This window comes from Podarcis raffonei, chromosome 3, assembly GCF_027172205.1.
Source record: "Podarcis raffonei isolate rPodRaf1 chromosome 3, rPodRaf1.pri, whole genome shotgun sequence".
Classification (NCBI taxonomy): domain Eukaryota; kingdom Metazoa; phylum Chordata; class Lepidosauria; order Squamata; family Lacertidae; genus Podarcis; species Podarcis raffonei.
In genome coordinates, this window is record NC_070604.1 from 80371698 (window position 1) to 80386635 (window position 14938).

The following is a 14938-nucleotide window of genomic DNA, read 5'->3' on the forward strand; positions in this document are numbered from 1 at the left end:
ACCCTAAGGTCCCATAGAGAGTGGCAACATGAACCAAAAATATTAAAAACAGTTTAAAACAAGTTATGACTTTTGTACACATGGATAGAAACAGTTGCAAAATCCTTTAGGATGGCATGTATGTCCTTTCCCGACTATATTCCTATTTGTGCCCAACATAAAACATTTTGTGTTGCTGCATTTGCTATCTGCTTTACTATGCAGCATCACAAATGGTTAGCATAAAAAATAAATCCTAAGATTGATATCCAAATGTGGTACCCCACTTGCACAACTGACTTCTGCTGGCACAAATGTCTGCCACAACTCATCACTCCTCCAGATCTGTTACAAGTGTTCAGGGGACCTTCCAGAACATGTGGGGGGGGTGAGGCTGCAGGGGGAGGGAAGGAATGGATCTAGTTCACTGACATGACATTGGATGTTTCATTTAATTCAGATTTAGGCACTCACAGAAAAAGGTTATGTGTCTGATGTACAATTCTGGTCCTTTAAAAAATGAAATATTGTTTCAGAAACAATATTCCAACCCCAGTTGATGGGCACATCCTGGATGCTTGACTGCAATAGTTCAGGGCAGCTAAGATGAATAGAGAACCCTGAACAAGTAAGGGCTGCTTTTGTTTTCCACAAGGTTTGCATGCAAATACCTACAGTCTCCTCCTTCCTGGGCCAGCTTATATCATACTGTACCCAATTTGTATAGAGCTAAACATAACACCGCAGTGCAGAACATTAAAGTCAGCAGCTTTTTTTTGCTTTTTCTTCTTTAGCAGCTCTAACTGATTTGTGTGACACTGTTGGCTCATTTAGTAATTTCCCATTCACTCTAAAAAAGAAAAAAAGTGCTATCCGATACCACTCTCATCTGCCCTCCCTTTGAAAGAATGCTGTCCATTTATTGGTTGTAATGGGCTCTTTCAAAGCAAACTCTTCTATTCTCCATGCCTTGTTTTCCCCCCACCCAGACACAGCAATTTTGTGGAGACAGGCAGAGAAGTCCTTAGCAAAGAGTGGAATAATTAGAGGAGGTCTTATTGTTGCTAGCTCCATTATAACTGATTTGCAATTCTAATTGAGCAGCCAGTGCAAGTTGCAAGCAGAATTCAGGAGCCGAATTGTACCCTTCTGCTTGCAGCCAGCACTGGCTGCCCAATTAAAATTGCAAATCCGTTAGGTTGAACTGGAAACTCAAAATCAAATGTATTGGAAGGAACTTCCCATGTGATGGGTGACAAGGAAATACTGGTGGGAAAAGGGGGAACTCTACTCAAAGGGGAATTTGTTCTCATGAAATGTTTTTATGTGTTGGACATATTTTTGAACAATATGACAACCTGTATTTGACTGATTAGTATATTTACCACCAGATGGCAGGCTAATGTCTGAAAAGCACAAGACACTGGTTTATGAATTAAGCGTTCATTCCCTCACAGACTCCCAGTCTGGTTTATGTCAACTACCGAAAAGCATTTCTGATCCTTGATTCAGTAGTTCTTTCTATTAAATTTTTCTGCTGCAAGTGTTTTGGGTATAAACTAAAAGGATGGGGAAACCAAAGTCGCATGTGGCCCTTCAGGTGGTGTTGGACTCCATCTCCCATCAGCCCCAGCCAGCATGGCCTATGATCAGGTGTTACTGGAGTGCTGGTCCACCAACATTTGGATGTCCACAGGTTACCTGATCAAAAAGAAGAGTTTGAATTTGAGCAGCTTGTAAAGACTTCTTCTGGGTGTATTCCTTTGACATCCCTTCTTTGCAAAACATTTTTGACAGGATAGTCCTGGTAAAATCATTGTGTCTGAGAGAAGCAAGATATGCCAGTTACAAAATAATTATATCTCACGCTCTCCCTACCTTAATATTTCCCTTATATGCTCATAATCATAGTTAGCTTGTTTATATACCACATTTTCCACAGACTCTTGTACTCAAGTTTGGGGAGAAATGTTTCACTTTTTGGTACTTTCGTCTGCAGTGCTTGGTTTGAATCCTCAAAGAACGCTGAACCACTTCCAAGGTCCTCACACTTTAGAGAGAGCCTTATTTGGTGCAGATGAGTCCCAAACCTGTTGAAGTGGCCCATTTCAGCTCAGAATTCATCCAAATCCAATGTACACCTCTGTGTTCTACTACACAAGAGTTGAAAGTCTCTCTCTCTCTCAACTGGAATACCTAGGGATGTGACTTTTTCTTAAGAACATAAATTGCCTTGAATTAGAATAACACATGTTGTCTGAGCTCATTGGAGTTGCCATTCAGAACATATGGAGAGAAAGGTGGATTAACTATTTTTATTTAACCTAATTTGTATACCACGCTGTGGGTTAAACCACAGAGCCTAGGACTTGCCAATCAGAAGGTCGGCGGTTCGAATCCTGCGATGGGGTGAGCTCCCGTTGTTCAGTCCCTGCTCCTGCCAACCTAGCAGTTCGAAAGCAAATCAAAGTGCAAGTAGATAAATAGGTACCGCTCTGGCGGGAAGGTAAATGGCGTTTCCGTGCGCTGCTCTGGTTCACCAGAAGCGGCTTTGTCATGCTGGCCACATGACCCGGAAGCTGTACATCAGCTCCCTTGGCCAATAAAGCGAGATGAGCGCTGCAACCCCAGAGTCGGCCACGACTGGACCTAATGGTCAGGGGTCCCTTTACCTTTACCTTAAAATATAAAGACCTCTAGGCATTTTTAAGACTAATGTTGATGTATTCTGCCATCCTGTTTCCAATAGCAGCCAGATGCTGAGCCTGGACATTCATAAGCAGGATACCAAAATGGTCTCTCCACCCCACCCCCACCCCAAAAAATTCTCCCAGCACCTGGCATTCAGAGGAATCTCTCATTTTTATTTTTATTTTATGCCCCTACCTTTTTTCCATAGCAGCTTACCAGTCAAGGCATCTTACATGAAAACAGGATTAAGATGGTGGTATCACAAAGCAAGGGGTGTGTACTAGCCCTTGTTCTCCCTTCCACAATATGTGGACATTAGGACAGGAGGTGCTATACTGAGGAACAGCAATTCAATACCTGTCTGCAGCATATTGTGTCAAGAGAGAAAAATAAAGCATTATTGTAGAGTTCACAAGATCATGTGCAGTAGAGCTCAAGCCATGAGCTCCCATAACTAATTTCTCTCCCTAGACCCATGAACTTTCCTTAGTTATATTTGTGCAAGACTGCCTCTGTGTGAATGTTCAAGTGTGGTTTATGAAAGACGCTGCTCAGTTCCAGATATAACCGGGATCTGATTGCAGTTCTGTGCTTTTACTTATTCCGCCAAACAGAATTCTTCTTTTCCAGTACAGTGGAATTCTTCCATTACAGATTTTCGTTAAACCTCACCAAGTTCCGGTTTAGAAAACATCAGCCCAGTCCTATGCATGTTTGATTGGAAGTAAGTTCTTCTGAGGTCAGTAGGATTTACTCCCAGGTAGAGGTGCACAACCTAAATCTTCTAGGAGTGGGCACCACAGATGCTTCATTCTACAGGGGTTTAACATCAATTGGCTTTGTCTCTTGTTCATACACAGATGCTGTTTTGAACCTGAAGCCCCTTATGCCAGGAGTAAAAATAAATAAATAGAAATTTGCAGTACAAAGACTACAGTCGTATCTTGGAAGTCAAAGGGAATCCATTCCGGCAGTCTGTTCGACTTCCAAAATGTTCAGAAACCAAAGTGCAGCTTCTGATTGGCTGCAGGAAGCCCCTGCAGCCAATCGGATGCTGTGGAAGCCCCATTGGATGTTTGGGTTAGCAAACCAGAACACTCACTTCTGGGTTTGTGGCGTTTGGGAGTCAAAACAAGTACCAAGTTGTTTAGGATCCAAGGTATGACTGTATATAGTTGGGTGGATGGAGAAAGGAGAGGAAAGCAGCGGATGCTTATGATTCCTCCTTCCTAGGTGAGCAGGGTTCATATGAATGTGAACTGTTCTTCATATGTTACCATTAATATATGAACACCTTTTATTATTCACAAAAATCTTATCTGGACATTGTGTAGGAACACAGAAGGTAACTTAGACAGGTTCCTCCAGCTTGATATTGTAAATCCTGAGTGGTGCTCCAGGGTTTTAGAAAAGAAAAATTCTGAAGTTGGAGAAACTGGGACCTTTATATGCAAAACAGTGCTCTACCACTGTGTTACATGGTAAAGGAGGAAATGTAGCCACACACACACAAATGTCAACAGGAAGACAGCCTTCACACAGACAAGCCTCAAATCTACCTAGTACCAATATTACTGAGTTCCAGATCATGTGGAAGCCTAGATACGTGAGTACTCTCTAAATGTTTGCATTGTATGCATGGACACTGAAGGTAGGAATACAGTGGTACCTCGGGTTACATACGCCTCAGGTTACATATGCTTCAGGTTACAGACTCCGTTAACCCAGAAATAGTGCTTCAGATTAAGAACTTTGCTTCAGGATGAGAACAGAAATCATGCTCCGGTGGCCCGGCAGCAGCAGGAGGCCCCATTAGCTAAAGTGGTGCTTCAGGTTAAGAACAGTTTTAAGTTAAGAACGGACCTCTGGAACGAATTAAGTACTTAACCCGAGGTACCACTGCACTTGGCCTGGCCCCACTTCCCACTCACATGCTTTCCTTAACCCTGTGTGCAATGCTCAAATATGGCTGAAGCTTGCAGTGAATCCTAGAGTGCTCTCCATAATACTGTCAATGTGTGTTGAGAAGTAAACCGGCTATTTTTAATCCATGCCAACTAAGTGTGGTATTAGGCTGGTTGGTTTGAAAATAATTAATTCAGAGAAAATTGTGCAATCTTCCCAATATTTAAAAATATGAATGTCACACACATGCACATTTAGCCATGCCTCTGGCCATTCAATGAACATCGTCACAACAACCCTGAGGGGGGAGTTAGGCTGAGAGACAGTGATTGGCCCAAGGTCAAACACTGTGTTTTATGACCAAGTGGTGATTTTCTCATTCTCTCAGGTCCTCGCCCAATTAATTCCACTGCAATTCTGGTTTATTTTAACCTGATAAATAGTGTTATGAGTTTGCCACACACCCCTAATTTCTGGATTCATCAAATGTTAACATTTAATCAAAGCTAATTAAGCCAGGCTAACTTCCTGTGTTGAGGTGATTGCCTGGGCGATGGACCATTAAAAGAACAAATGATCAAGGGGGCTTTGTGAGAGAGCAACGAAAGCATGGAGCCCCCTCAGTCAACAGATAAAGACAAGGTTTAGAGTAAAAAGAGGAAGGGAAGGAGTTATGTGTGCTAGAAGCTAGATGCAAAAATGCAGCAGGCTGAAAAGGTAGAGAGAGAAAAGGCAGAAAGAGAAAAGGCTGATTTCTGCTTGAATCCAAAGCTGTGGCTATGGAAGAAACAGGACCCTTTTGGGCTGCTGATGCTGCAAATCCCTCCATCACAGGTTCAGGTTGCATACATGTGTAAATAAACCATATATCATAAAGACATCAATGTCTCCACTGTGCTGGGCAAATGCCTGGAACCCCTGGAATCTTGCCCCACTTGGAAACTGGGGTGGTGTACAACAATATTTAAATTAAGTAGACGATGGAAACTCCCCAACGAAGGTAGTGCTTGAACCCTGTAGAATATGAAATGATGCAAGGATTGTATGAATTCCATATATTCCTAGAGTATCTTTATTTGTTCTATAATTTAACAATAATACACCTATAAAATAATTACATTATAGTTATAACATTTCTTCCATTTTGTTTTCATTTATAAAACAAATATTTAAATAGTATGAACCATTACAAGGTCAACTCAACTCTTTCATTTAAGCATAAACTAACCAAAGGGCACATGCCCCCTCCTGCAGCATATATCTCTTTTTTATCACAAATTGGTAAGGAGCCCATCCCCCTACAGGATGCTTTCTTTTCACATTTTTCCTCATGTGGTTACTGAACAGTTACTGGTTTCCAGCCCGAGGAACCCGATATTAGGTTTCATTTCTTCAAGAGGCAGCCATCCTAACCCATAAAAGTGTGTGCATTATGCTACAGGCACTCTAATCTTCCTCTCCCTTCCACTTTGTCCAAAATGTGCTTTGGTAAACCTTAGAGTAAGTAGTGGAATAATGTTTGACAATGGCAATCTCCAAGCAAGCCTCAGCCTTCTCTGCTGTGCATTCCCAACTGCAGATCTGCCATTGTGTAACACCAAGGGAGGAAAAAAAAATTATATAGGGCCAGCATACCTGCCCAATCCCTCCTACCCGTGCCAATCCCCATAAACCGATTGGTGAGCACTAACAGAGATCAGTCCCCCAAAGCCTCTTAAAACAGCCGGTCTCACATAATAGAGAACTGTGCCACTGAACCCTTGAGTTGGCACCAAACCCACAGCTCGAAGCAAACAATTTTGTTAACCCCTTTAGTGGTCATATCCGAGGGAGCGTAGGAAAATAGTCCTCAAAACATTGGACTCCTTCAGCTGCAACTGCCGTGAATGCAAAGTTCCAAGATACGCAATAGGTCACGGCTTTCGGTGTTGCCCAACCAATTTAGGAATCTCAACGGCCACATTTGGAACATACTAAAACCTAGCATGAGACACTGAATGAAATCAGGATGACTGGGTCACTTCACACATTACATTTTCCCTACATAGATACAATTCTGTTCATTGGAAATAACGATTGGTTTAAATTACTCTTGGTGTTCATCTCAGTAACAAAGAAATGCAGCATTTTGCTTTTCTGCTACTGTGTTTCAATAGGTTAAACACAATGTTGTTTTCTTCCCCAAAAGTAGTGATTCAACACAGGTTAGGGTAAGGGAATTGATGGAAGGAAAAAATTAAATTAATGCAAAATCTACTGAGAAAATAAACACTAGCAAAACTCTGTAATTTTCAGGGAATAATCTGGCCCAACAATTAAGGTGTTTTGTTTTAGCCCTTCAAATACTTTGTCATCTCCCAAAATATATGTGGTTATGTCTATATTAACAAGTTTAACAACAATTTGCTATAGCTGCATTACAAGTGAAACATTGCTGTGGAAACGTGAGGCAATCTAGCTGAAAATATGCATAAATCCATTTTCGGTCTCTTTCTCTGTCGGAAAGTGGCAGGTTGATTATCTCCATGGAAGATAAGGCCCATGTGCCTTATCAGTCAGACCAGACAGAACATAGTTGTCCATAACTGTTCTTTACTATATGTATCCACGTCAGCATTACAGCCCAAGAAAAACAGCATTAGGCAGTCAAAAACGAAGTGAAAAGTCCCCAAAATGAGAGGGAGAAGCTATGAAGAATTCACTGGACCTCTCTCTTCATCCAAAAGGATGGATGGAGTGAAGGCCAAAAGGTTTCCCACACAGTGGAAGTGTTAATTTTGGATTTAAACCCCTGGCCACCCAAACATCCATTTCCACATTTGATGCTGGGCTTCACCTTGAGTGACACAGACCCAGTGGCAAAACATCTGCTTTGGTAAATCGATTATGAACCCTCTGAATAGACCAGCCAAAGCAGCCTTTACTTCCAGGTGGCCAATGGCGCTGCTCCAGAAATGACTCGACCAGGAGGAGGAAAAACAACCATCTCGTTTGTCTGTGAAGGAAGAGAGGCCATGGCGACTCTGGCAGGGGCAGCTGCCAGCCCTCACTTTCGCTGCTTGCCTGCGCTGCTCAGGTTCACAGACATGCACCGACATTGCTTGACTTTCTGGATTTTCTTAAGTCGGAAAGGTGGGTCTAGTTCAGGGCATTCTAGCTCCACTGTGAAGGAGGTCACCTTCTGGGGCTTGCAGAAAGCGCAGGACTGAAATGACTCCTCCTCTTTTTTCACGTGGCGAGGGATATAGAAGGAGTTGCACTGCCCGTAGCAGAAGCGGTTGATGATGGTGCGGCTGAGGCAGCCCTCCTCGCTGACTGTCTGCCTCAGGGCCTGCGTTTTGCACCAGTCACTTTTCAGGTACTTCCTCTCTGTGACAACCAGGGCCTCCTGGCTGGAGGCCAGCACCTCTTTGTGCAGATGCTGCCGCCGCTCCGAGTTGTTGCTTCTGCTATCTTTGTACGGGGAGGGGATGGCTCCTGCAGGGCGATTCTTCCTGGTTTCTGACACTTGAACCAGAGTAGACACAAGAAACAAGGAGAAAGCTAGTTTCCAAATCATCCTGCAATAAAACAAGACAATCAGGATAGAAGATGCAAATCCAATAAATAAAGAAATAGTGTCTTTTAAAATGCATAGGAATAAGATTGTCATCCATAAAGTAAAAAAAAGGAAAAGGAAAGGCATGCCAAGATTTGCTTATAAACCACCAGAGCACTTATTCTAAGTGGCCCTAATAGATAGAAGAACAAACACGTACAGCCATAGAAGAAACACAATGTTCCCCACTGTTTGCATACCCTCCAATATTTCCATCCCCAAAATCAGGATGTCAGGAGGGGCACACATTCTGGTCTGGCACTCTGGCAATTGGCAGCAGGATCATGCCACAGCACCTTCTGGTCCAGCGCTGGTGGACCAGACTCTGGTGGTCTGACTTGTGCCAGACCACCAGGCCCAAAAATGGGACATTCTTTGATCCAAAGAGAAGCCAGGATTGGCTTCTGTGATCTGGGATGTCCCACTTAAAACAAGACACTTGGCAAGCATGCGTTTCTCCCCTCTTAGTATGCTCTAGGCTAGTTGCACATGAGGATATCCAGGAGTACGGGAAAGTACAAAGAAGCACCATCAGGAAGGGATAGAGCTGCCAGGTCCTATAAGCTTGCAGTCCTGGTGCTTCATTTTTAAAGCAACACACTGATTAGTGATAGGCAACACACTAACTACCTAGCCCAATAATGGCATGAAGAAAAGCAGGGCCACAATTCATTAGTCCTCTACATAGCAACATACTCAGCTCTGAACAGTAAATCTCAAGCTCTGAGGAGGTGCATTGCAGAAAGGTGATTACATAGCAGTTGTGTCTGGGTGATTGAAACAAGTTGGCCAAGTTCAACTGTTTCAGGGAAGGGCAACCCAAAACCATTCACTAGCCAATCTGGCCATGGGAACATTTATTTCCAAATTGCCTCTGAGAGAATTTGCTCTAAATTTGCCTTACTGTGATTTTAGAAAAATATAATCAAGCCCTTTTCTTCTTCCTTGGCAGTCTTATGGCTAGTTCACCACTGAGGGGGTGCAATCTTGAGATGATGCAGGATGGCTGTTTGGCTAGGTTTATAGGAAGGGATTGTTTATGAGAAATGGCATCTTCCTTGAAGATGTGCAGTTAATGTGATTTGCATGATCATGGTGGTGCGATTGAACAAGTATGGTTCAGCCTTTAAAGATGTGGGAAGATGTGCATATTTTATGCTGATTCTGTGCATGAATGTACAGGTTGGTGCATAAGGGAGAGTGGGAGTTGAAACTGGCATAGAAAAGTGGGGGGGGGGACTTACCTAAGCAGAGAATTGATATCAAAGTCTTGAGCCATTCAGTCTGACCTTCCACAGGTAGAGAATGTGGTCTTGCTGCCTGAAAAAGAAAGCAGCAATTATTTTATGCTAGTGAAACGGGTGACTAAAGATCTTTACCCCTTCTTCCTAAAGATATTTCTCGCTAAATATCACAGATTTCAGAATCACATGGAAATCTATGATGCTCACTTACAAATTAGTGTGTTTGGGATCATGGCCAGAATGGGAAACTATTACGTTCACCAAAAGACTCCAGCCAGTCTTCAGGGAAGTTATAGCTCTCTCTACTTGACCGAATACTAGGTTATCATGGCCAAAACCATGGGATGTTAACTGGATGTTCAGGCCAAATTCCTTTTCAATCAGCTAATTACAGCTTTCTCTGGAGATGCAACTGAAACTTGTATTATTCCTTTCCTTCCTTTGTTGCCAGCCCCAGAAACATACAAACAATGAGTCAGAGCTCATTTGATTATTCCAAAATCATGCTATTGGAAAATGAACGTGCCCCATTACTTTGAATTCTAGGCTTTCTGTGCATGCTGTTTGGGATATATAACAGCTAGAAAGTAAAATAGTTACTGACTGGCTAGCATTTGCACTACGTTGTTTCCGGGTTGGTCATGTGAATCTAAAGCCCTCTGTGAACATTCTGGCTGTCAAACAATTCAGAAATAAGGCTTTCCTTTCTGCCCCTCAGAAAAAAGGGCTTCCACAAGAATTCTGGAAAACCTGAAAGAGGAAGGGCCTAGCAAACAACATGCACCCTTTTCATGAATTATTTGGGAAAGGGAGACATTTCTCTACACAGTCACCCTACTACAGCTACGTCTTCTATTGTGTCCCATTCTTTATTTGCAGACTGACATAGAAACGTGTCTCTGCTCCCTCCCACAGTTCTACCCTTAGTAATAATCTTTAGTTCCTGAACCTTCTTAAAATTATTGTTTCACTGCACTGTTCCTGCAAGAGATCCCATTGGCTTCCCCCAGGATTGGTGTAGGCAGAATTCTGCTCAGACCACAGCATCCTGTAAAGACAGCCCAATATATTTGGCCTCTGAAGCAGAAAATCTGAGTGGTTCTACAATGGGGTAAGAATTGTCAGTTTAGTATCCCTTGCTTAAAGGCTCCCTAAAAAATCTGCCACCTGAAGTAATCAACCTCACTCAGCCTAACGGCAGAGCTTGCAATTTCTGGTAGCACTACAGAAATGGCTATGAGCAGCAGCAATTCCATATTGGTTATAAACAAAATGGATTTGGGGACCAAACTTGTGCTTTTTATTTCATTCAATAGCCCTTACATTCTAGGTGGAAGCTATTTCTATAAGCTGCTAAAATTTAAAACCTTAATTATGAAACCACAGTCAGGTGAGCTCCATTCCTCTAGAAGCAGAGAAGTGGAAATGGAGAAAGCAAGCTTTTACAATCTTCAAAACAAAGGCACAAAATGTTTATAGTGGGAATGAGATTGCTGCTTTTCTCCCTTAGGATAGGAGGGCTTTGATCCTTTTATTATGTTCTTTGTCTAAATAGCCCTTAATGATATGCTTCTACCACAGCAAGGGATGTCAATTTTTAAAAACTGTTTAGCTCACGTAAGACCTTACTAATCTGCACAGTTGGTAACCAGCACTGAAAGGGGATTTCCTTCTGGCACCGAAGCATAGAGAGAGGAGTGCTGAACTGGAGGTTTATTTAAACTTCAAATTAACTCCTTTCTTCTGACAAGATGTGGAACTGCAAGTAATGATCATTATCAGACACACCTTTCACAGGCAAGACAGTGGACATTTGTCTCACTGGTTTTAAAAGCATAGTTTGAGGCTCCTTCATCTCTGACAACAGGTATATTTATCTATTCGTTACATTTTCATCTGGCTCTTCCTTCAATAAGTTCTGTGGGCCCCCACCTCCAATACACCATTTTATCCTTGCAACAATTCTGTGAGGTGGGCTAGATGGGGAGATATGGGTTGGCCCAAGGTCACCCCACTGGTTTCATGGCTGAGTGGCCATTGGACCCTCCTCAGTCCTAATCTGACTGTCTTAACCTCTACACCACCACAATGGCTCTTTCTGTTTCAGAGAGTTTGCAGGATAGTTTACAGCTTCTACTGTGTAGGGCCTCAACACATCCCTGAAAGAGAGGTCACAAGCTGTCAGACCCAGATGCAGAAGAGTTTGTGGAGGAAAAGACAGAACGAAACATAAGCTGCTACCTTATCCTGAGTCAGACAATTAGTCCATCCAGTCCAGCACTGGCTACTCTGCCTGGCAGCGCGTGCACAGACACACACACACACACACACACACACACACACACACACACACAATAAGTTATGCTAAACTTCATATGTGCTCTACTCCTGACCTATCAAATAAGGAGCAGGGTTCTAGCTAAGTATACACAAGGCACTGGAAGAGCCAATACTGAGGCAAGTCTGTGATAGGGAACAGAGACTGGCAAAGTAACTTTTTCAGACCAGATAGCAGGCCTGATTAGCAATTGTAGAGAACTGTATTTTGTCTCATGAGTTATCCTGGCCTGTTAAGATTCACGAGCTTCTTGCACGTGCCTCCTTCAGCCTGAGCTCAGGGACAGCACCCAGCTTGAACTCCTGTCTGACACACTCAGTGTAATGTGCTTGGTGCATGAATGAATACATAGCCCATAATACAGAAGGAGGCCAATTCTTGAGGTCTAACCACTAGAGAAGGCTGTGGTTCCTTCATCACAGGGAGAATAACCCAGGCCTGGCACATAGAGGTTTGTATAATATCTGCAGAACAGGGTAAAGCCTGGCAGGCAGCAGTTGCAGTTCGGGTGACTTCAGCATTAGTTACTAGATAAGCCATGACTGGCAACCTCTCCTTGCTACACAGCTATTAAGTGTGCAGAATTACACTTCAACTTAGCCTTGGGCTTTCCATCAGCACTGGGCTTTGGCAGGCATAGACTACAGGCCAGCTCTTCCAATCTTGCTTGCTCTGAAGTGAAGGGCCTTGAAACAGTCACTTCACACACAATGTTCAGCCAACACAATAACATTTTAAATATCGTGATTTGAAGATTAAACAGGGGCCCTCTGTTTTACGAAAGAGCTCTCTGGCTCCATGGAACACCATAGTCTTGTTATGTCCTTTCCTTTAAAAAATAAAATAGAATCATCCACTGGTTGCAATGGGACTGGGATCCTCCCAGGAATTAAAAGGCTGCTGAAGAATGTTGCCTTGTCGTTTACAATGTCTGTCTCTCAAGTATTGGGTAATATGCAAATGACTGCCAGACCTCTGTTCTGTTGAGTATCTTTTGACCTAGCAGAACTCTGGAGCAAATTCACCCGCTCTTTTATCTTCCACACATCATGAGAACACCAACTGTAACTTCCCACCCTAATAAATAAAGGGGTGCTTTGGGAAGCCAGGGTCTGTGGCTGTGGCAACAGCAAAGGGGGTTTCTTCCCAACACTAAAGAAGTACTTTTCTTGCACCCCAATACCCCATAAATTGTGGTCCTCCAGATGTTGTTAGGCTCCAACTCCCATCAGTTCGAGCCAGCATGGACAATTGTCAGATATGATGGCAGTTGTAGTTCAACAATATCTGGAGGGTTGCAGGTTCCCCATCCCTGCAATGCACCCTCCCTCCACACACACCATGTAAGGGGCATAAACTTACCAAGGGTGAAAAAAAGTGTCTGGATTATTTGTTTGTTTTTTTGTGGACCAGGGGGTGGAGGTCTTGCTGCTATTAATCACAGGCAAGGGAATGTTTTTTCTAAACTTCACAAGGCTAGATGAATGCCTCACATTCAGAAAAACATTAAAAGAGAACTCTGAAGCAAAAGTGGTTTCAAAATGGTGGGAGCTATGAGGTAAAAAGCACTTATTTCAGTGGGTGCCTGTGACACCTCAGTTTAACTACTGAGCTGGCTCAAGATATTTTTTTCTGACTAAGGTAGAACAACAGATGGCACATCTGCCCTCACACAAGTCATGGTATACAGTACCTAAGGCTGGACAGGTTATTTTGGCACCTATGGCAAATAATACCATAAACCTTCCTTTTTACCTGGGCTTTTGGCTCTTAATTTGAAAGGTTTACTTTGCTCTGGAGCATAGGGCTTGAACTAATGGCTTCAAGTTACAAGTACAGAGATTCTGACTAAATATTAGGAAAAACTTTCTGACAGTAAGAGTTGTTGGACAGTGGAATGGTTTCTCCTTGGAGGCTTTTAAGCAGAGGTTGGGTGGCCATCTGTCATGGATGCTTTAGTTGAGATTCCTGCATTACAGGGGCTTGGACTAGATGGCCCTTGAGGTCCCTTCCAACTCTGCAATTCTATGATTCTACTTGCGGCTTCTTTTGGTGGGGCAAGATCTACTAGACCAGTCTTTAATTAGTACAGGTATTTTGTTTTTGTTGATTGTATTATTATTATTATTATTAATAATAATAATAATAATAATAATAATAATACAATAGTTGATTGTATTCATTGTAATTGGTTTTAGCATTTCTATTGTGTTTGTAAGTCTCTGTGAGTAAAGCAAGTATTACGTTTATAAAGAAATATTTATGGCACTCTTGCTGTAAGGTATGAGCTTCCTGCATAAAGATACCACAACATCACCCAGAGATGGAGAAGCATCATGAGAGTCTCCCCACACAGTGAGTTTTTTGTACCTCCAAGTGAGTGAAGTTTATGGCTTTGGCCCATCCCACTCAGGCATGGATAAAATGCATCCAGCTACTCATTATGCCATCAGAGCCTGGTCCAGAGATAACATTACTGTTGAGCTTTTGCTCTACATTGACTTCCTGCCCGCAAAGCATATGAATTTAAATATTTTATTAGTGATTGAGAGGCCTGTGCTGACCATATCTTGGAATCCTCTTATATCCCCCAGCTATTAAACGTAAGCGCTCTGCTTTGTTTCTGTGTGCATGCACGCACTACAGTTTTCAAAATAAGATAAAATAGTGAGGGGAGGGGAGGCAGGGAGGAGGTAGCAGGTGAAAACCTTTTGGTAGCTGTACCACAGCTTCTGTGTGATATCTCTGATCTTAGCTACAGCAGGGCCAGCAGATGTTGCCATTTAAATGAAAGACTTTGGGAGATGAATATCCTGGCTGACTTTGATTTAGGGGAGGGATGTCAAATAGTTGTGTGCCACATTCTTCCTGTATTATTATGCTTCTTAGTACCAGGTCTCCATTTTCCATGGATACAGCCATGGCATAGGCCCTTTGTTAGTTTCCATGGAAACCATGCCTTCTAGAGGGGAAAGAGATGTAAACCAAGGACAAAAACACAAATAAACAAGATAAAGAATACGTAGTGATACAGGGTGCTATAAAGTTTTTATTGGCACTTATTTGGAAAGACTGGCCAAGCGAACAGCAATAAAATTTTATACCATAATGAGCACTTTTCTCCAGTTTTGCAGCAGAGGAAAAAGAAAAACAAAAAACAACAATCTAAGGAAGGAAAACCAG

At 42.6% G+C, this 14938-nt stretch overlaps 1 protein-coding gene across 1 annotated transcript in view; it reads right to left on the reverse strand.

The window, feature by feature from the left end:
- Positions 1-5624: 5624 nt before the first annotated feature.
- GREM2 (gremlin 2, DAN family BMP antagonist) overlaps positions 5625-14938 on the reverse strand; it is a 34947-nt gene continuing 25633 nt past the window's right edge. The window contains exons 2-3 of the mRNA XM_053382627.1: positions 9418-9493; positions 5625-8135 (exon numbers count right to left, since the gene is read on the reverse strand). Coding sequence (XP_053238602.1) covers positions 7622-8135; positions 9418-9452 — 549 coding nt within the window. The 5' untranslated portion in view covers positions 9453-9493 and the 3' untranslated portion in view covers positions 5625-7621. The remainder of the gene's footprint in view (positions 8136-9417; positions 9494-14938) is intronic.